This window comes from Oreochromis niloticus, linkage group LG15 (assembly GCF_001858045.2).
Source record: "Oreochromis niloticus isolate F11D_XX linkage group LG15, O_niloticus_UMD_NMBU, whole genome shotgun sequence".
In the NCBI taxonomy this organism is placed as follows: domain Eukaryota; kingdom Metazoa; phylum Chordata; class Actinopteri; order Cichliformes; family Cichlidae; genus Oreochromis; species Oreochromis niloticus.
The window spans coordinates 15,293,571-15,316,075 of NC_031980.2; the positions used below are offsets into that span (position 1 = coordinate 15,293,571).

Sequence of the window (22,505 nt, forward strand, 5' to 3'; positions counted from 1 at the left end):
GCGAATAATGATCGTGGTGACATAAAAAGCATTTTCGTCATTAAACCATCCAGTTAAAGCACTTTCACCACACCATAAGTGAAAGCACACTTACAGGAGTGGCGCTCATAGATGAGAGAGCCGCATTTGGAAGTACATTTAAATGGTAATGTGTTTTTAGAGATCGACAGCATCCTTGAGGGCACTTGGATAATTATCTTCATGCTTGCAAGGAGTTGTTTACCTCCAGCAGTTAATAGACACATTGCAATCCCTGTGACGCCGAACCCTAGCGGTGACACAGATGCTCTGCCTTTTCACCTTCGAGGCAGGCTCCATTTAAACCAACACCGGCTTCCCAAACCGTCGCGAAAAGTTCACCCTGCAATCAGACTGTGTATCAGTGCGATTAAATGTTCACAGGTGAAGATTTTCGATGACACAATCAGTATGGGTTTCCAGATTTTGTGTATTTGTGCAGCTTTTGGACCGCAAGAGGCAGATTTTTGCATTTTTAAGCATTCGGCAGCAGTGAGTAATTAATGAGTAATTCTGCTGATGAATTTTCATTTTGTAGCCAATGCTGTTGGTGTAAACGACTTCTCTTCTCGAGTTAGACAACACGCTGTGATACCGGACTCTTTCCAAATTAAATTTGCTCAGATACCAAGAGTCTATATATTAAAGCCAAATTTAGCCCAAAATCAAGTCTTCATAGTGAATAAAGGTGCTTTAAGCATTTAATTAATTGGCCCCATATTAATCAACATTTATCATCTCTGCCCAATTTCATTCTACATTTGTCCACTGTGGCAGTCTTCTATCTGCTGGTTAATATTGCCTTTTCCTCATAACTCTCAATTACAAGTTCTCACTCTGAGCTCAATAAGAAACCCCTTTGTGTTTTTCCATAATGCAATCACATACAACAAGCAAACTAAATAAAAAGTATACATTTTCATGTTTTTAGATTTTTTTTAAATCTATAATCGGACTTTGTTTCTGTTTTCTTTGCACAGTTTACTTCCACGTCCTAGCAGAGAATACTATGATAAATATCAGTTAGAGGGCTGTTATCTTATTTAGTACATACTAAGAAGCCTACTGTGAACCAACTTCCAGTTGTTATGTCATTCTGTGTCCTAAGGAGCGGAAGTGGCCACCACCTCTGCCAAAAAGGTCAGCCAAGGGGCGTGGCGGTGTGACGCGGGAACGCTCTCTGGACCTTCAGGACCGCCAGCGACAGGAAGCCCGCAGACGCCTCATGGCTGCCAAAAGAGCAGCTTCTTTCAGACAGAACTCGGCCACAGAGAGGGCAGACAGCATCGAGATCTACATCCCTGAAGCCCAGACGCGGCTTTGAGGTCCACGGATTCATCCTCAGCTCCCCTCGTGCACCTCCACCCGACACCAGCACGTGGCGCCACATTCAGCCCCCTTGTGCTGTCAACTATTGTCGCTGCTCATCCATGTTTCCATCTGTTGTAATACCCTGGGTTGTCTCTACTGAATCTACACTAAGCAAATATTTCACCTGTAGAAACCAAAAGTGTCTCCAGAACAGTAAAAACTGGACAACAGACCATTACCCTCTCGTCTTTTTGGTCATTTGTTTGGCTAATGGTGATCTTGGGCCAGCCGAATTGGTGATGATAGTATGGTGTTTATGCACGGATGTGGATATTTAATATAAGAACAACAACAGCAAAAAATAATAATACTAATGATAATAAAAAATCTGTTACATCTTTGCAACTTGGAGCGGCTAAAAGAGAAATTTGCTTAGTGTAGTTTTAAGACCACAGGGGATTTTTTTTCCCCCCATGAGTTTTGCACCATGACGATTAGCTTATAAAGCCTAAAACGAACATTCATCCTTACTACTCCACATGTTTTGTTTTGTTTTCCACACCAGCATTTTCTTATACCTCTTTTCCACTTATACAGTGCCAGTGCCAGTTCTGCCTCGGTGCCTTTTGAGAACCAGCCCACATTTTGACAGGTCTGAAAAAACGGCCACTACATCATGGAAGTCACAGCAACAGAAAAGCCTTTGTGGACAGATACGCATATGCATATGCCAATTATTGGTGGATTTAATGCAGTAGCCCCCTCCCATAGCCACCGATGGTTCCAGCTTTGGGACAGGCAATTTCACGGCACCTCTGCTTCTTTGGAAATGGACGGAACCAGCTGAAGATTAGGCACCTGGACTGGGCGGGTGGAAAAGGGGTACTAGACTTTTCCATCGTTCCCATTCTCGCACTGTGTTGAGGGTGATGTTATACAGCACTTGGCACATTTAAAAGAAAACACAAAAGTGCAACTTTTTTCTCACCAGCAACAGTGGTCTTGGGCTAAAGCAACCTGTGCAGAGGTGGTTTCCCATATTGATGTCACTTAGCGCAATTGACGAGCCTCTGAAAATCTGTAACCGCTGAAAGAAATGCAGGGGAAGTCGTTCTTCAACGCTTCCCATCAAATTTGAAGTTGGAATAGATAGAAGAGTAACAAAAGTTTTGATAGGGTGTTTGGGACCCTTCATATCGATCCAACAATAATTTTCCATGTTTAATCAGGCATGCTGCAGCTGCTGCCCAGTGTTGCTGACTGAGATCTAAATATAAGACTAAAACTCCATCATTTCCACATCCATTCATGTTCATCAAGACTAGACAATTCTACGACATGTAGGTTATTTGCTGCTGGATGCATTTCCATTGCAGAACAAATATGAATTATTAACAAAACAGAGTTTTACGTGGCCCGAAAGAGGTGACTGTATCAAAAAAAAAAAAATGCATTTTGCACCTTATAATATACATGTTTGTATTTCCAAGGGAAATGTAGTTTATGAAGCTCATGCGATATTGTTGCAGTTGAATTGCAAGGACAGATATGGAAAATTTACTACAGAATTTCATACAGTATTACTCTATAGGTCATAGAAATTGCACCTTTTTGTCATATTGTTTATTTTTTTTCTTCTTAATGGCATTACTGCCATCGCGTAAGGAAATATTGTAATTCTAACACTTTTACTTCTACTTGCAGTATCTATCATATGACCAACGTCACAATCTACAGTAAACATTTAGTATTTCTAGTTAAACCTGTTGTTGGTTGATTTGACAATGTATCTGTCCTAATGACTAAAAGGTGTTCTTTAGCTAACAAACCATTTCTCATAACTCACTGCATCTGACCTTTTTACCAAGTGGCGCATAATGAAAGCCCTTCTGTTCTTATTTTGATCTGCTCACGTAGTCTAGGAAAGACAGGTGCAAATGACACTTTAACAATATTCAGTTACTATAGTAAATGGTGCTGCTTTTTACTCTAAAACTGTTGTCCTTTACCCAGTCCTATGTGCACGCACACACACACACTCAAGGACTTTTTAAACAGAGATTTATTAATATGGTGCCCACCGTCTCTCCGATGACTTGTGGTAGATTGTGACTTTAGAAACGATCATCTTTGCAATGCTCTTGCCCTCAGTGATGTAAATGAGGAGAAGGTGCGATGGCTTAACTTCCTTTCGAAAATGCAAAGAGGTCAGGGATATCTGTTTATCGCATGGGAGAGATTACAGGCTTTGACATTCCACCAACCTCAAGCTAAAATCTAATACTGTATGCCCGCCTTGAGCCAAGGGCATACTGCTATAGCTGAAAGTACATAATAATACGCGTCCATATTTTATACTCCCTGACACCTGCGATGCATGCCCATTCATCCTCATTTGCCAATCTGAACCCCAACTAATGAATACGAATGTTGTTATGGCCACAGGAATGGCACTCAGTAGGGGAGAGCAGTCTGTGTACCATCAATACTTCTGGGAGGCAGTGAAACATGCTCGTTGTGAGGGATTGTGGGTGTACATCAGTGCTGAAAGACCCTACCTTACCAGATGGCCTTAACCAAAACAGTCGTGAATGTACACCCTCCGATGATGCAAAAAATAAATAAATAAATATAAAAAAGGGGATGAAATTCCAAAATTGGACAGGGCTGAAGTCACTCTCAAACCTTTTACTTTTTTATTGTATATTTGCTCATCTCAAATCGTTTTTTTCTACTTAATGTGACTGATTTAAAGACGAAACAGGGTGTGAAAAAATAACAGGAGACACAGAGAGAATTACATCCTCCTACGCTTTTATCAAATTTGCGATATCACAAATGTATTTCACAGTTATTACAGAAGTGTGAAGTATTGCTGAAAGAAAAGCGCACACTTATCTGTGAAAACTGAAATCGTAGTAGAGCCACTTCACACAGGAATGAATATTAGAAATTAAGTAAAATAGGATTTAATTAAAGCAGGTTTAAAGTAGGCACATATATATTGAAAGTAGTTGTTTCACATTTAAACTGAGTAATAAAGGTAAACTGCAATCCAGCTCTTTCTTACTCACATCCAGATTTGAGTCCAGTGATTTAGTTTATTTAAATACATATATGTCCCTGCAGGCTGTGTGCCCCACTGTAGAACAAAGAAGAAGGTGCAGTAATTTCATCCAAAAGACGACAAGGACTTGGCTTTACTTTTCGAGGAATCAATACAATTTACAGCCAGTAATAACACATGGCTTTTAGTGTATTGCAAGAGGGAGGATCCAGTATGTCCTGACTGGTCAGATTTATTTTCCCCTTTTCAAAGAGGAAATCATTTTTTCATTCATATCCATTTATTTGGGCCTTTTCTTTTTTAATTCATACAGTTCTGTAGTATTTTTTGGAGCAGTTGGTTGGTGGAAAGGTGTGGTCTGTCTTTAATTTATCGATGCTATACAGGCTGCAGTTTTCATCCAGCCCGTATTATCGCACAGAAACCTTTTCTTTGGCCTCCTTGCTTGGGTTGCATTTGAACATTTTGGCCATTTTTCACATAATATTACAATTTCTTTTACTTTATAATCATTCATACAATTTACCATCTTAACGTTCATTGCCGTATGCAGTATAATACATGGTTAAGCGCTTCAATGAACACATATATTCTCAATTATTACCCCCAAATCTAAGAACTGTGGTGATTTTGTTCATCGCTCTTCATTTATTTCATTTTGGGGGGCTGTCTCCATTTCCATCCTTTAATATTACATCCCTAATATCATTTCCCTAGCATCTTCACTCAGTTTTGGTCTGTAGGGAAAATACTGTTGGTTTAGAAATATGAAAGTCCTCATTTATTTCACTGGTTCCTCCCTAAGTTGCGCCCTTGGAATGATTGGCGACCGTTTCTCTGAATTATGACAACCGTCGATGGGTTATTTTAACAATCCAGCTGCTCTTCCACCTGACTGAAAGTCATGCAAATCAAGTCTACTTCCCACAGACTGAATACTGTGATACCATCTTATGTAGTACTTGATGATATTTAAAGAACTATCTATTAAAAAGAAGCTTTTTTATTTTCATTTTTTGTCCTTTTGTAGCTTTGAGTTACTGTTGCTTGCAGGCTTTTCAACCAGTAAGCTTGAGTAAAATCTACAAAATGACTTTGACACTTTCTGAACTCGCCACCTTAAAAGAATGGCTTAAAAAAATAAACAGAAATCAGTAACGGCCACAAGGCATGAATGGGAGGGATGTTTTTGCACCAACTGCATGTCAGAAAGGCTAACGTCAGAAACAAAGATGTCCTCAAGAGTCGCAGGGATGCTGCGCTCTGCACACTAATATAATATATTGTAAGTGACATTAAAGGCACGCATGGTCAAAAATTTAGCTAAAGTGTGTGCTATTGTGGAATAATGCAGGGCTATTGTGTAATCATGGTACCATTTACCCTTCATTTGCATACCATTTCCAATGAAACTCATAATGTTTGTCTTTCACGTCTCCCAGTTTTCCCATCATGCAATGAGGGGCTTAGAAGTCTGGCAACTATGTATATGACAAATCCTCAGGTGCCTTAAAGTTTGATTCTCATAGGACTGAGTGAATGTTTTGGGGTTGAAGTATGGAAAAAAAAAGACTGCAACCTGCAAAGGACTGCACCACTAAGAGTGCAAGTTTGTCCGTAATACCTTTACAAAGGGCTGGATACCGGGCTAGTTCGGGCTGCAGAATTTCAAATGGATTTACATTTATATTTGACTGATTTAGAGGTCCTATTGTAATAAACTTCAGCACAATACAGTCTAGAGGGTATCAAAGGAGGATTTGCTATTTTGTTTTCCACATTTTCTTTGACAAAGATTCACAGTGACTCATTTTTATGACATGAGATGAAAAACACACACAAATTACAGAGAACCAGTGGATATGACAGTGTAAATGCTACACGTCAGAGTGTATGTCACATCCATTTCTGCTAATCATAAAAGATGACTTATTTAATAAGGTCTTTCTTTTAATTCCTCCTAGCTGCGATGTTGTAATCTTGGGATGTTTCTGCCATTTTTGGCATTTACGTCTATAGAATCGGGAGACTGACAAAACTTGACCAGCCAAAAAAAAAAAAAAAAAAGTGCAATAGTGTTTTCATACAATGACAGGCAGGCTCACCTACAGCTATTTACCTCACGGTTTAGTGTTTTAGCAAACATGGTTTTAGTAGGAGTAGTTGTGATCTCCACAGGAACACTTTGTCACGCCTGTGTACTATGCAGCAGTAGTTCTGTGGGGCGGCAGAGCTTGCAGGCCCTGGTGCAGATCATCTTTCGTTCACAGAGCGCCGAAAGCACCACGTTCATTGAGCTGCGCACCGCAGGAGCTAAAACACCACGCTGTCATCGCCATCCAGATCCTTTACAGCTCATTCCTCATGACTTAGTTTTGGATTTATTTCAACATAATATAGTGTAAACAGAAAGTCGGCTAACTTTCAGCAACGCTCTAAAAATGATTCACGTGAACGTGACGAGTCAGAGTTACTTTGCCTGGGTCACTTTTCCCTGTTTAGTCACTATTCAAGATAGCTGTTATGCTTTACAGCATCCATATTTTAGCCTGACATCATATAACAGCTGTCCTGAAGATAAACCTCAGAGAAGTCTGTATAGGTGCTGAATCAACCAACGCTTCTCCTTGTACTTTTATTTTTCCTGAATTTGCTTTTTTTATTTGCTTTTTTTTTTTGGTTGTTGTTTTATTCTGACAATCAGCAAACACCAAAAGCATCAAAATGCACACACGCATACACACTACAACAGCAGTGTCATTGTATATCCTCAAGATAGCGCCCTGAGTTGCCCTTCTTCATATCTTGGGGATCTTTAAAGTCTCTTTGGACTCCATTTAAAATATCATTCAATTTTTTTTTCTCCTTGTTTCTGATACAGTTGCACTGCAAAGATGTCTTTCTATTGCTTGCTCTCTCTTCTCGTAAAACCACGTGACTTTCGATGACATCAGAGCTTCGCCCTGTTGTCGCAAGCCAAACAACCGTCGAGTCACTGTTGAGCACGTTTCATGTCATGCTCCCACGTGTGAGAGTGTGTCTGCTCTTCAAGCAATAAGCCTTATTTAAATATTAGGGATAACTTTTCATCATCTTCTTTAGATTTCTGACACATCTGTGGGAAGTCGTAGGGTTTTCGGTTCAGCAGCAACCAGTCTGACACTGAGGAAATACACTTTAATGTAGAAAAGTTGACGTTACCACTTTCATTCGTGTCTCCTTTGAAGCTGCGAGCAGTTGCTTAGCTTGACCACATAGACTCAAAACAGGGGAAAGAATCTGTGCATGTGAAAAAATAGACTAAAACATCAAACTACAAATATTTCCTATGTTGGTTTGGAATATGACAAGATGCCTTTAGGGGTGCTTGCATTAAGATTTTATGACCTTTAGAGAGACATGGATTGTCTGTTCCCCACAGTCTTTATGCTAAGATAAGCTATCTGCTACCTTCATGCTACCTATCTGCAACTGCCACAAAATAGCTAAAATTGCTAATCTCTTACCATGATCTGTAAATTCAGATTCACCTTATCCATTCAGAGATCACTCAGAACATTGATTTAAATCCAAAATGATGTAGGTGCTCAACAACCTTGCATTTATATAAGAGCAGAATCAGAATGCAACCAAGGGAGTCGAGTTAACTGAGTGGTGCAGACTGACCTTTTATCTCTGTATTTATAAATTTCACATCAATTGTTTGCAAACCCTCCCCAATCCATCTGAGAATAACTGCAATCAGTCTGAGTCAAATTGCAATTGTTTGGAGACGGGCTGCCTCCCGCCTGGCAATCACCTTGCGGTCAATTGTGAGTAAGAGTGCAACTTCTTGTAGTCAATCTCCGAATACAAAAAAAATAATCAATGCAATCAGTGGGAAAACTAGGAGGATGTCGTCCTGTTTTCCTCTATAGGGACTATACAAACTTGAGAGTGGTACTGCACTTTTCATCAAACTCTCTTAAACAGTCTAATAATGAATGTCTAAGGCAGCCTTAAAGGTTACGTATTTCCTCTTATGTCATTCAGGTTGTTTTTATTGCTCATTTCAGTGTAACCTCAGTGCCCATCTGTATTATGGGTATGAGTCATAATAAATCATCTGATCAGCTCTAAATATAGACACTTTCAAATTTGTACATTGTCCTAATAGGGTTTTGTTTTGTTGAGTTTCTTTACATTTGTAGGTTTCTTTGTTTTTTTTAGTGTCTCATGTTTTATGAGGAGAAAGAGCAATCACTTTTGTTTGCCTTTGGTGGAGAAATGTCTTGTATTGTGGCTGTGGGTAGAAAACATTTTAAAAAAAGGCCTCTCATGGGTTTTTGGAAAGTGACATGAGAAAAATTTCATAGCATAAAAAGGTTTGTGGTTAGCTTAAAACTATTTTGAAATTGTTAGATATATCAATAATGAGGATAAATATAATGCCAAATATTCAGTATTTGTACAGAAATATACATATATAAATATATAATATATGCCTAATTTAAATGGAACTATTTTCCACTCTTGACCATATTTTTGTTGTTTAATGTTTCTTTGTCAACATTATTTTATAAGCTCTTCAGATAGCATGCAGGATAGTGAAAATGAATGTATTATTTAGTGTTTCATTGCTGGTCAGTATTACAGCATTCTACAGATCAGTTTGTGTTTGTAGGATTAATTTAAGCTGAATATTTCATTTCTAGACTTTTGTTTATCTATAAATGAATTGTAAACTTTCTTTTCTAAATGCAAGGTTTCGAAACAGTTTCAACAGTTTATATCATTTTATTATTTCCCTGCTTATCAATGTGGTTCAGTATACTTTGCCTCTTCTAAGTACTGCTATCAACCATCTGTTGTAAATAATTATGCAAATTAAACTTTTTGAAGAAAACAGCATAGTTGTAAGAGTGCTTTCAGATCTCTCTATATGTATGAGATGGAGAGGGTGCAGTTGTAACACAGGCATGTGGGATGAGTAGCTGCCTGTTCCTGTGCTGCCCAAGCAGTTCCTTTAGTTTAAATCATAAAACTTTTTTATCTAAGAAGTATATTGAAATTGAAGGAACAAAGCGCTAAGTAATGTGGGTGGTGGATGTTGAAAAGTAAACATAAGGAATGTTTTTATACTAAATCCTCCTATGGTGCTCCAAGTTGACTTAATTTTGACATATTTTGTCTTTTGTTCATCCAGTGAAAAGTCACGAGTTTTCAAATACTCAAATTCAAGCTCAAGTCATGAGTAAGTGGCTAAAAAAATAAAGCAAAGTCGAACGTGCCAAAAATTGCAGTTCCTCTACTGGCCATGCATGTCAATTCCTATAGACTCCACACTATTTCTTTTTAGTACATAACAATGCTGCAGGTTTTTTTGTAGATATAAACTACAGCTTACTATCAAAATAAATGACATAAAATTAAAATGATAATACCATAAATGCCACAAATGAGTAATTTTAGCCCACTGGTAAGTGGCTGCTATGGGCAACATGACAACATCATAATATCTTGTATAGCTATGAGCCTTCAGGAGCTCAAGCTCATCAATGATTAGTGTGCCGTCTCTGTTGGGGTAAAATGACTGTACAGCATAAAATTTTAATCACTTGGAAAACAAACAAACAAAAGAATGAGAACTGGGTGCACAGCTGAGTTTTGTGTATTATGATAAGTTAACTCCTCCATTTGGATATTTGAGTTGGCCACGTTGACCAACGTCCCAACAAGAAACTGGACCTCTTGACATTATTGTGGAACAAATAATATGGCCTGCTTTGTGGTCCAAGAAGTTTGTGCGTCAGTTTTGATGAACAAAATTCAATTATTTTATTCATTTTTCATCATTTTATTAGTCTGTTTCTTATAACTAATTAGCGGGTATGTGTATGTTCAATTTACTGCATACAATTTATGTATGCAGCCTTCTAACAAAGCAGTACAACGGGTGATGTCACAGTAGCCAAGTTTCTGTTTTATATTCAGGAAGAGTGTAGTCATCAAACAGGGCTAATCAAAATGGACGGTGTGCAGGGGGACTATAAGCACATAGGTAGCTTTAAAGGTAATAAATGAAATGTCTTCAGGTTGGTCTGAATGTATCAGAAGCTGATAATGGTTGAATAAATACAACAACTCTCCAAACACTTCACTTTTAATTAAAGAAGTGGTCTTTATTACAGCAAATAAGCCAAACATTACAGACAAGAATAATTATGAACCATGAATATCAACTCTATAGTCAGACTGGCCTCTCATCCAGACGCCAGCTTCATTCACTACTCTTCAGGGCCATTATTTCAGATTTAAAGAGGAGGAGTCATTGGCCTCTTAAGAAGATTTGTTTCTTAGTTTTCCTTTAAGTGTGTAGTTAAGAGGCTTTACATATTGTGTTCACGTTCTGCTCTCACTGATTTATGCATGTAGCAAAATCCATTGTCGCTAAACATAAAATATGACTGGATTACTATTACACCATGCTCTTCTCTCTCCCTTCTTTGGATCAGACCAAAAATCAGAAGTAACAAAACTGAAGGCTGATGTTCCACCTACAGACTAATGTTCTGTATTCAGTGAAAACGATATATATCTTTTTAAAACACCATCTGTCAATACTTGAATTTGAATCCTCCAAAACAAGAGTACAATCTGTATCTTTTTTATCTACACCAGAACAAATGTTCTGACATTGCATCCATTATCTAAATCTCTACTGTTCACCCAACAATAGAGCCTTTTAGAGCACTCTATTTACAATAACATCGTCATGAGTAGGGCTGCTCTTGCTCCATCAAAGTGGAACATCTGACATGTTATTTACAATAAAGTTCTTTTTTTCTGACTCAGTTTGTTCACAAACAGAAATACATCTGATATTCTGTAAGCTTGTAAAGCCTCACAAAGAAGCATTCTGATGAGTAAAAACACAATGAATCATGGTCCAAAAGGTATTCAGAACACTGTTCGTTCATGAGAACGCATTCAACAAAGCCCTGGGTGCGATCTAAGATGCTGTAAAAATGCTTGTAGCGACAAGAAAATTCAAATGATTAGGCACAATAAATTTTTTTGTATCACAGTCCTGCATGTTTCACTCACTAAGCCTGTTTTTGCATCACTGAGTCAGTGTGTATCCAGGGATAATGGTGAGCAGGATACGAGGATGAAGATAAACAGCTTATCCCGACTAAGACGTTAAGAGGGATAGGCGCTATTATCCAAAATACTCTGTGCATATAAATGCACTGAATTTCTACTGACCACAGACAGCGCAATGGGCTCATACACAAATAAACCACAGTAACATCACAGAGATTCAAGAAGTGAAAACAAAGACAATACTACTGAATTCCACCTAAATACTGAAAAACTACTTCTAAAGCTTTAATATACAGCTTCAATCAGGGGTTCTTAAACTCTTCTTCATGGACCCAAATTGGGCAGATGTAATCTGTTACCTTGGGACCCATTACGGGTCTCGATAAATCACACTAATACTCTCAAGACTCCAGAGGAAACAGACTTGCAGCCCATTTTGCGTCCCCGTGTGCGGTTTAAGAAACGCTGGTGGGCAAACATGGAATGGAAAATGATTGTTCTTACAAGCAATGCAAGTAAACAAACAATAAATACAAACAATGTGCTTTATCCATATAGACATATTTACACAAAGTCTTTGGCTTATGAAGAAACATCAGCTACAAAATAATAATATTACAATAAAGAGAAAAGTGTTGGCCACCAGTGCACAAAACAAATGAAGCCTGGGGTCAGGTCACTTCCAATTCCATTCAAGCCATACTGTAAATGGAAACTGTCAGTTAATCTTGCCATCAAAGGATGTGTAATTTCAGTCTTTTCTATGGGCAAATAGGAAGATTTTTTGCCATGTCCAAAATCTCTTTATAATTGCAGTTTGTTTGTTTTTCCATTTATGTACAGGCTGAATTGAAAGTGCATTGGGCCCAGCCCTGAAAAGAACATGATTCGGCTAATGTCACAGTCTAATGTACAATGCAGACTGCAAAAGTCTAACCAGTAGATAGGTACATGATACTACAAAAGAAAAAGTGATACATAACACACGTTTTAAAACAAAAAGCATAACATAACATTTGTCAAGTTGCAGCTAAATGAATATTATAAAAAAAAATCTAAAAGCCTAATAATCCCGATGTAAACTTCCTGTTTTTCTTTTGTTTCCTGGTCTTGATTCACAGTCTTGTTTTTACTTTATTTAATAAGGGCAAAATTATTATTATTTTTTTCTGTTTTCTAAAAATAACAAACTGCGTGTAACCAATGTAAATAGGTTCATACTCGTTCATAATAATGTACTGACTCAGTGTTTGCTAAAGTCATTTGAAAGGTGTGCGGAGCAGAAACAGAACCATTCACAGAGTTTCTCCGGACTTTAACTTTCAGTTGTTCACTTGCTCTCATACAAAAGTATTGGCTGTATATACTACAAATATCACCATGATGAGATGCCCAATACAGTTAAATTAGTCAGAAATTAGCATGAGAGCAGGAATGTCGGGCCACTGAAAACTTTAACTTGCAGTTTATCAAAAGCTGCTTGCAAGGGAGCGAGCAAGCGAGAGAGAGAGACATCTACAGTAGACAGGAAGTACTGCAGCTGAAACAGCACAAAGCATCAAGTCCATGGGAGGTGGCTGTGGTGAGAGGCTAAATGTTTTAAATGGGGCCCGAAGCATACAGGGGCCCGCTGGCACTCAAAAAGCTGTACAATAAGCAGAAAGGAGTGAAAGGAGTAACATCTCCTCCTCTCCATCGCATTTCCTGTTAAAAGTCTAAGCATTTCCCTTTGTTTAACATGTACAAGGAGCCCGTTTCGCTCGCGCCTTTTGTAGAGACGCAAGATGGATGCTACACGACGGCCGCCACAAAGGGGATCGAGACCAAGCAAAGCAAAGGATAAAACACACAAGATGTGAACAGATGTTCTCCGACTCTTCTTCTCCTCATTCTGCTCTTCTGTCCTTCACTTAGGACGACTCGATGAACTCCAATGCCAGGTCGTAGCAGAACCGATACTGTTCCTGCAAACAGACACACATACACCCTTAAATAAACATATGCACTGTCACACATTCACTGTTTGACTAACGTTTGTATTATTATGTGTATAAAATGTAATAACAACATAATGCTTTCATGAGCTTTCTCACTTTGCATAAGGTGTTTATGGTTAACTCACCGGAGTATCCACCATGTTAGGTTTGCTATTCCTCAAGGTCTTTACGGCGTGGAAAACATCAACCACACTCTGTCTCTTGGCCATCTCGCACACGATACTGCTGGCACAGAATACTCCGCTACGCCCACCTCCATTTCTACAAACAAACATAACAGAATACACGATGATACGTCGCAAAAAGCACAATTTAATATTTAATTTGGGGTTTTTCCAACTCTTGTGCAGGGCTGATGATTTTGATTTAAATGGTAAAAGAAGAGAAAGCAACTGTGCTCTTTGATTTGTGTGCACTCACAGGCAGTGCACAATGGTTCTTCCCTCTCCCTCCTCCCCTTCACGCTGCCACTGGTCAACCTGAAGGACCAGTTTGAGGAAAGAGCGTTTGGACGCGGGGACTTCTCTGTGCCCAGACCATCCCAGGTACTGGAACTGACGAACCATCAGATAGCCTTCCTGAGGCTAGAATAAGAGACAGAATCAGAAAAACCGATTAAGCCATGTCAAAAACTGCAGATCCTCAAATGCCACTTGAGGCTAGATCCAAAAGTGAGTCAATTCTGATAGGCTCCAATGTTGACATGTCAGGCCAAACTATTTTAGAGGAGTTTTAAAACCTTTGGCTCAGTGTCAGACCCACAGGTGATATCACATGGTCACATCCATCTTTTACACTGTAAATAGGTATGCATTTTTCCAGCTAATTTTCCCAGTATGTATTTTTTCAGTTAATTGGTTATACGAATTTTAATGACTATAGTGCATTTTAACATGCTGTATTTTTGTATGGCTATTTAAAACAGGTCGCCCTTGAAAATAACACATTGTATGAGATTGATTCAATGAGATTTACCTGTATAAATAAAGGTGAAATAAAACAATAAATAAATAATGATAGAAACGTAGTATGATTCTGACTGCCCACCCTGGTGAGGTTGCAGACTCTGAAGAGCCGGCTGATAACATCACATTCCATCGAGCACGACATACATTCCACCTGGACGGGACCGTAACGCAGCATGCCCTCCTCTGGCCAGTACTGAGGACAACCCTGAGAGAGAACAATTACAGCATTTAGAAAAACACTGTAACAATTTCAGAAAAAATAGAGACAAATGCAAAAAAAATAAAAAATCCCTGACCGTTTTTTGTCCAGAGGGACAAAAAATTCTTAAAATGAAATGAAACACTGCAGGATTGCTTTTTTCCATCTTTCCTTTACAAGTTTATTAGCTCTAAATAAGCTAATCTTATATAACAAATCCATGATTACTGTAAAAAGGACACAATGCTATGGTAAGAAACACAGCAGAACTTTATGTAAAATACCTGAGCCAGGTCAATCTCATTTAGCATCACCAGACTGGTACATCCATAGTCGTAAACTAGGCGCCAAAAGTCTTTGACAGTGTTGGGCAAAGGATGCTGGGTAACGATGAATGCAGCAGGCTGTCTGTAGCTCTGAAGAGAAGGAGAGACACAACAAAAGCGATCACCGACAAAGAAGACACTCTTAATGATTCAATCAAGCATTATTAAACTGTTGTTTTTTATTTTTTAAAACATCTTAATTTTGACTGTCCCACAGTACATTTCTTTCTCACATGTGCACATTAAAACACAAACAGCAGAGTAGAGCTGCACAGTATGTGAGACATGGGAAAGCAAGCATAGTTAAAAGGTGACTTTGGTTTGACGATCATGCAGTGGGTCTATTAACTGTGAGGGTTGGGAACATGCACTACACATACAGCAAAAACTACATTTGATGGGGTCAGTTAACTTCATTTTCAGTTAGCTCAGGAAGACAAACTTCTTCAAAGTTCACATAAAAAAAGAATCAAGAACTAACTGGTCTGAATGTGAACTGAACCCACTTCGGCTTGAATGAAAATGTACAGCCAAATGTGTGACGCAGGTGTGACTGCTTGGTGACAGAGAATCTAATGTGAGGGTTGGGCACAGGTTTAGGATTTAGGGCGTGGATGTCGTTCACAAAAATGAATCTGGTGGCAGAACAACACTGAAGCCATGAAACAAATCCAGTATTGGAGACTTGAAGTAAAATCCCATTACCTGGAACTCTTCTGACAGCTTGGTTAGAGAGAGGCCAGAGGTGAGTAACTAAACTTTAAGGTAAACGCCTAAAACTTGACTGAACTCTAGAAATTTTACAGTATTTTGTCCAACAGCTTTGTTGGAGAGAAGCCAGGTTTGTTCCCACAACATGCAAATGTTCACACATTATCAGGAAACTACTCACATACCTACAGCCCACCCCTTACTATCTTTTTTTCACTATATCTTTGCTCACAAAACTGATCATAACCTTCTAATGACCTTACCTTAAAACCTTACCTCAAAATTTCTACCTACTCAATGACTTTCTTTTCAAGTCACGGTAAATGGGCAACGCGTTGAGGCAATGTCAACAGTTGCAAACAAACAATGTTTGAATGGTGGCCAGAGAAAAGCTAGTGGTCTTTTTAGAGGCTGGATTTGTCTCTAGCCTTCTGCTGCTAAAACCACAAACACAGCATCACACAAAGAAGGAAGGGAGTGTGTGTGTGTGTGTGTGTGTGTGTGTGTGTGTGTGTGTGTGTGTGTGTGTGTGTTATATGTTAGTAAGTTTAAGTGTTGTGTGACATGTTTATCTTCATCATCATTTCAATGTACCTTCATAAAAGTCTGTATCATTTTCAACAAAAATGTGACTGCAGTTTGGGACACTGAGTGTTAAATCTAGTCTTTATATAATTGGCATTAAATATACAGAAATTGTGGTAAGAGTAACACATCAGCTGGTTCTGCTGAAAGTCTTTTTGCACATCTACACACAGTGTGAAATGTCCCAAACTACTCTTGCTTGATGTGTTGAAAATAACACAACCTTACAGCGTGTTCCAGTAACACATTATTGACTTACATCCATCAGAGCAGCGTTGATGTAGTTGCTGCTTTCTCCATCTATTGTGATGAGGAAGGGAAGGCATCTATCTGGAGGAAGGCCATCCATAAAGCGGTTCTTATCTTGGTTTCTAGGCAACAACGCAATGCTGCAGTCTTCTGGCTGTGGCTGAGGAGTCACTGAGTTTAATGTCTGGACAGAGAGAGAAATGTATGATGTACGTTAATTAACAGTGTCTGAAGATTCAAAGAAGGGCTCCATGAAGATAGAAACAGACCTAAAAGCCAAGCTGGTGGGAAAGAAAAACTTGTGTGCATTAAAAATATTGGGTTTATGGAACTCAAGGTCACAAGGTTTAGCACTACAGTGAAAGAAGGTGATGAGTTTGAGTATCCAGAAACTCCACGTAATTATATTTTTTGTGTGTTAAAACCCATTCTTTACATCCAGGAGTAGCAGATGACAACAGCAAGTGGTTCCTCTTGATGTAAAAATACACAGCAAATGTCTTAATGCCCATATTGTAAAAAGAATTACACATCAGAAGGGGTTAGAGGAGATTTCATTTTAGGACATAAAGTAGGAATTGTTAAAGTTTTGATTACTGAGTTCCATTTAATATTTCAGTACTCGTTTGTGGGTTTTATTAGTACTTTTTTAACAATTAGTGAGGTGACCTCTCTTGACAGCAGCTATAATTGTCAGTGTTAGGAAGATTTAGTCTGCTGCGATGCCAGGAACAGAACAGAACAATTGTAAATGAAGAGCGCGCTCAGACTCTGAAGACTCTGAAGAGCCCTCTGTGCTGCTTTACCACAGGCTGACACTGGCCTACAAGCTCCACTTTGGAAACTCTGGGCGCAAAGTAACAGATTACAGTTTGATTTTACCTGGAACTCATCCTTCAGATGGGAAGAGTTGGTCTGGGAGTCGATGCGGATCAGCTCATAATAAGCTGCTTTGAACTCGCAGACCGGTATGGCTGTTTCTCCACAAAGACAAGCCTCTAGTATGGCGTCGTGAATGAATATGTACTGCTCCTGAAGACATATATTATAATACACATATTATCACATATTCTACACATTCATATTTTACCATTAGAAAAATAAGAAACACAACTTTGTATAAGACAAACAGCTGAAAGTGATGCACACACTGTGGGTGAGTGAAGACTGATGAGAGGTGGAGGGATGGATGACGTGATGACTGTTGGTTAGGTTTACTTCACCTGTGAGTCAGTCCATACGGGCAGTTGTGTTTTTAGATCTTTCAAGCAAATGATGCCAGCTTCAATTCAATGATGGGACACAGACTGACCTGCTTTGGTGAACGGCTCTGAATGTACTTTGTAACAAGATGGGTCTTATAAGCTGTTAAATTGTTACTCTGTTACAGGACAATAGTGCAGAATTCTTAAGTTGGACATGAAATGTGTCCATGAAAGATTGCATCGACCTGCATTCTGTGAGTCACAAGCTTCCAAGTATGACAAAGAATTTAATAAACTTTTAAAAGTTTGCTTTATGCTCTGACCTACAGGCTGGTCTGAACCATGAAGCTTGAAATTACTTTTGCTCTGTTGTTACTGCACTGCTTGATAGTTTATATATATGATCTGAATTACTATTTGTGGTCTTTTTAATAGGAAAAACATTACAAAAATATTAATTTAAAGAATAATAACCACTACAGTCAAAGAAGGATCCTCTTTGTTTGGATGCATATACGGCCTATATTATCTATATTCTGTTTAGAACTAACTCATTTATGCTTCTATTATTCTACAATTATTATTCTATGTATTAAAAAATTTCCATGTTTAACAACCACAAATTCAGGCAAATCGGATACACCCATGCAGCGATAGATGAATGTGCTTCCTCAAAGAACAGTTCAACATGATAGTGATTTTTTTTACTAACACAAGAGGGCGCCAGAGCAAGCTTTAAATATGAAAATTATGTATGACTTTTACTTATTGTCAGTGTTACATTCACAGAAGTGAAAGCTGACGAATTGAACTTAATGAGGTGATATTTTCATGCATGCATGGAAAATAGATAACTACATAAAACCTTGTCACCTCAGCCCGTACCATGCTGATGGCTGAGTTTGAAGTCAAGTTTTCCCTACATCTATTCTAAAGATGTGGATGCAGATGGAGGATGGGTAATGCAGTCACCTCAGTCTGTACCATGTTGATCCTCCTGGAGCGAAGAGCCTTCACACAGTTGTAGATGTCGACCACTCCTTCTCTCTCTGCCATGTCCAACATGATGTCAATGACTATGAAACATCCTGTGCGCCCTGCTCCAGCACTGCAGACAGAAAGTGAAGAACACAAATTTTAAATTTATAGATCTTTCTCTATGTCCGTCATTGGGAGAGAAAACATTTTGTTTTGACTATGCATGTTTATTTTCTAATAATTCATTTTTATACCTGCAGTGGACCACAATTGGCCCAGCAGAAGGTGGATTAGACATTTTAACTCTGCGGATGAAGGAAAGAAGTCCTGTGGCATGATATGGAACTCCATGATCAGGCCAGCCTGTGAAGTGGAACTGCTTGACTTCGCGGACCTCATTGAAACCACGCTGAGTAAAGACAAAAAAAAAAACATCTTTAAGTAAAATTTCATGAAACGTGTTTATTCTATAAACACCCTTTCTAGATATGTCTCAAACTTATTAACTGGTTTTGTTGAAGCTACAAGGAGGACGATAAACAAAACCAAACAAGTCTGTGTCAACCAAACTACAGCTAGAAGTGCAGCTACACCTCTACCTGATTTTTTTGTATAAATTACATCCAAGCAAAATGCAAAATGAATACAAAATATTAATTTTTGCTAGATTATAACACGTTTTACTCACCCTCTCCAGTGTAAATGTGCGAACCACATACTCAGCGAGTGGTTCAACCTCCACAAAAGTCACCTTGAAGTCTCCATACACCTCAGCATCATCTGGCCAGTATTTATAGCACTTAACCTAGAAAGAAAAAAAGTCATGAAACAATAAAGACAAGCTTAAATCAAGGAGCAAATACAGCTTTTTTTTCTTGCATAATAATATTTAATATAATGCCAATATGAAAAATGCCACTTTTAAACCAAATATGTTATACATAATTTAAAGAGTATATTTTACAGGATTGTTGACAGAGACATCACACTAACATTCTTGCAATGTTCCTACCTAACTGTACATATACAGGTATTTGCAATAGCATGTGTAAATGCAGTGGACATTGCTGAATTTAAAAAAATTAAATTTGGATAATTTTGACTAAGTAATAGTAATTTTAATAAAGTTACCATCTGAGATCAACTGAATGTAGAAAAACGAGCAACTTACCCTTCCAACCTCCACCAGATTGGTTACCATCACAATGCAGGCTGACTGTTCCTGCCAAACCATCCTCCAGAAGTCATACACTGTCTCATGAACAGGACCTACGCATAGATGCAGAGTATACTTTCACTTTATTCTGCTGTAAGTATGGTTACAATTTGTGATGAAACAGTTGCTATCCTATAAAACAGCAGTAATACAGAATTCCAGCATGTAATTGAGAGTGGTGCAGCATCTTACCCTGTGTAGCAATGTAGTGACTTGGTCTTTGGTACCCCTGCAAACAGAACACCACAGTCCTTAATATGAGCTGGTAACATAATTGTGTCAAATTCTAAAACCTTTTATCACGGCTGGAAATGATAACTTTCTACACTAAACTACCTTGCTACCTCACTTTCATCTACAACAGGAGAAAAATTCTGACAGACTGATGAAATTCTTTTTTTAGCTGACTGCATACTTGAGTTGCGCTGCATACTGCTGAATTCATGTTAAAATGTGCAAAGTTGGTCATCTCATCATTTTTCCTTTCCACTTAAAAACTACTACTTGACATCTACAACAACTGCCAGGTGTGCCCAGGGCTATGACAACCACTTATTAAGTTGTCATTAAAGCAATTAAGACACAAGTGGTGAATATGCATATGCAAATTGACACCAAACAGTGAGATGCAAAGATGGTGGTTGGTGGCCAAGATGAAGTGCGATCAGTCATGCAAAGGATGCCCCAGCATCTCAAAATGGATACACATCATGTCTTGATGCATAAGGACTGGTTCATGGATGTACAGGTGAGCAGGTGTAAATGTTCAGGGGCATTTATGAACGAGACCACAGTGATACTTACATCCCTGTACAGCCAAATCTACAGCCCAAGCCACAGGCAGAAAGAACGAGTGGAAGAAAGAAAGAAAGCACAACAATGTCAGTGAGTGTCAATCAGAAAAAAGAAAAGCTGCATTGACATAATGGAAGTTTGATCAGGACATGCAGAAAAAAATGTGATCTAAAACTCCAAATTAGACTAAATAGAAAGGACACTCCCTAATGGAATTTGACCATCTTCCACGGAGAGCACAATAGAACCAAAAAGACTCAGAAAGCTGGCATATCACAATCTCATTTAACCACCATCACATACTGATGTTCCAGCTTTCTCCATCTTTTGGGTGCAGTCCAAATTGTGTGACAGCTGCCTTTGTTGTGCCAACAAAGATTAGGGAGTGCCCACTCTATTCATTCTAATTCTAGCTTAATGTGAGTGGTAGAATGCATGCAAGAGTTTTAATGACAGTAAATTATAATACAGTGGAGCTTATGATAAGCATACTAGCATTAAAAAAGCACAATGTGAGTCGTAGTGACTAGTGTGCAGATGATTGTTGAGAGATGACAGAAAGTGGATGAACTGATGAAGACTGTGTCATTGGTGAATGTAGAAACAATAGGCAAGTAATAGATGAAGCAAAAGATGGAAAATGAATTGTATATAGATGTTTAAGGCAGCTGAATAGGTTTGTTGAACAGTTAAAAGTGACTCAAGTCAAGAAAAATGCTAGAAACCTGATTAGCTTAGCTTAGCTCAGCTTAGATCAGCATAGCCTAAAAAACTACTAAAATGCACAAAACTGCTGGTTCCATCCAACAGTAACAAAACCTGCTGACCATCACCTCTAAAGCTCACTAACTAGCACTGTCAGTTCTTAAAGTCACTCCTTTAAATGGATTTCTTTCTGGTCTTCTGGAAAAGGAGTCCGCTAAATCCAAATGATGACTTAAAATCTGCTATGTCGTACATATAAATCAGGTAACTTATTCAGTTCTGGACGGACAGGTGAATTGATGGGGAAACTTGAAAGAAAGACAACAGGACTGACACCTGAGACAGACACATGTACTGCATGTATGACATGTTTTCTGCATGGCTGGATGCATAAAATGGTATGATGAATGACTGGTAGACGCAATCAAGGTATAGAGGCCTGACATACGAGCGAGGGAGTGTGGTTTCGTTGGTTTCGTTGGGAGCCAATAGTAGCATTCGATGCGTTTCCACTTACATCGATGTAGTTGGCGTTGATGTAGTCGGAGGATGGGTCGTCTTCTATGGGCTGCAGAATAACCCTTGAATGGTCATCTAAGAAAAGACAATGTAAAACAGTGTGTGAGAGAGCAGCAGAAACAGACGGGGTAAGAAAGGTTATTACTGATTTGTTGTTAAAGAATTATTATTTCAAGGTTTTCACGGTTTGCTGTTTTTCTGAATTTCGTGTTTTGGCTTTCTATTTTTTTATTCCGTGTGTATTTGGGATTTAATAAGGATTTAATAAAATAATTCGGTTAGGACTCCTTGCTAGGAAAATCGGATGGTGAGTCCGAGGTTGTTTTTAGTCAGTAGGTTTACAGTTCTGTATCAAAAACCTTGCGATTTCTTTGGTTGCTAGCAGATTGCTATAGTCATCTGTACTTTGCAAGAAAACACTTGTCTGCCAGTCCTCGCTAACTACTCACTGAATGGAAGTGAAACTGTGAAAGGCAGAAGATTTTTGGTGCAGCAACCTCTTTGTATTGTTTTATTCATTATTGTACATGATTTAATACAAACAATAGATTATATGTAACATGTATGTAC

The 22,505-nt window shown here is 38.5% G+C and overlaps 2 protein-coding genes across 23 annotated transcripts in view; one reads left to right on the plus strand and one right to left on the minus strand.

Moving 5' to 3' along the window:
* Positions 1-9,284, plus strand: part of LOC100710580 (disks large-associated protein 2) — a 106,771-nt gene extending 97,487 nt beyond the window's left edge. For both annotated transcript variants that reach the window (XM_019346265.2, XM_019346268.2), the window contains one exon: positions 1,127-9,284. In XM_019346265.2, coding sequence (XP_019201810.1) covers positions 1,127-1,342 — 216 coding nt within the window. In that variant the 3' untranslated portion in view covers positions 1,343-9,284. The remainder of the gene's footprint in view (positions 1-1,126) is intronic.
* A 1,247-nt stretch (positions 9,285-10,531) lies between these two features.
* The window catches only part of ptprk (protein tyrosine phosphatase receptor type K), a 103,949-nt gene continuing 91,975 nt past the window's right edge, over positions 10,532-22,505 (minus strand). For 7 of the 21 annotated variants that reach the window (XM_019346084.2, XM_019346085.2, XM_019346086.2 and 4 more), the window contains 15 exons: positions 21,865-22,010; positions 20,721-20,738; positions 20,109-20,145; positions 19,872-19,969; positions 19,389-19,505; positions 18,955-19,109; positions 18,695-18,830; positions 17,400-17,549; positions 16,528-16,701; positions 15,678-15,695; positions 14,931-15,062; positions 14,527-14,652; positions 13,900-14,063; positions 13,605-13,740; positions 10,532-13,446 (listed from right to left, as the gene is read on the minus strand). In XM_019346084.2, coding sequence (XP_019201629.1) covers positions 13,393-13,446; positions 13,605-13,740; positions 13,900-14,063; positions 14,527-14,652; positions 14,931-15,062; positions 15,678-15,695; positions 16,528-16,701; positions 17,400-17,549; positions 18,695-18,830; positions 18,955-19,109; positions 19,389-19,505; positions 19,872-19,969; positions 20,109-20,145; positions 20,721-20,738; positions 21,865-22,010 — 1,661 coding nt within the window. In that variant the 3' untranslated portion in view covers positions 10,532-13,392. The remainder of the gene's footprint in view (positions 13,447-13,604; positions 13,741-13,899; positions 14,064-14,526; positions 14,653-14,930; positions 15,063-15,677; positions 15,696-16,527; positions 16,702-17,399; positions 17,550-18,694; positions 18,831-18,954; positions 19,110-19,388; positions 19,506-19,871; positions 19,970-20,108; positions 20,146-20,720; positions 20,739-21,864; positions 22,011-22,505) is intronic. The other 14 variants (XM_019346089.2, XM_013272040.3, XM_013272038.3 and 11 more) reach the window with 7 other exon arrangements.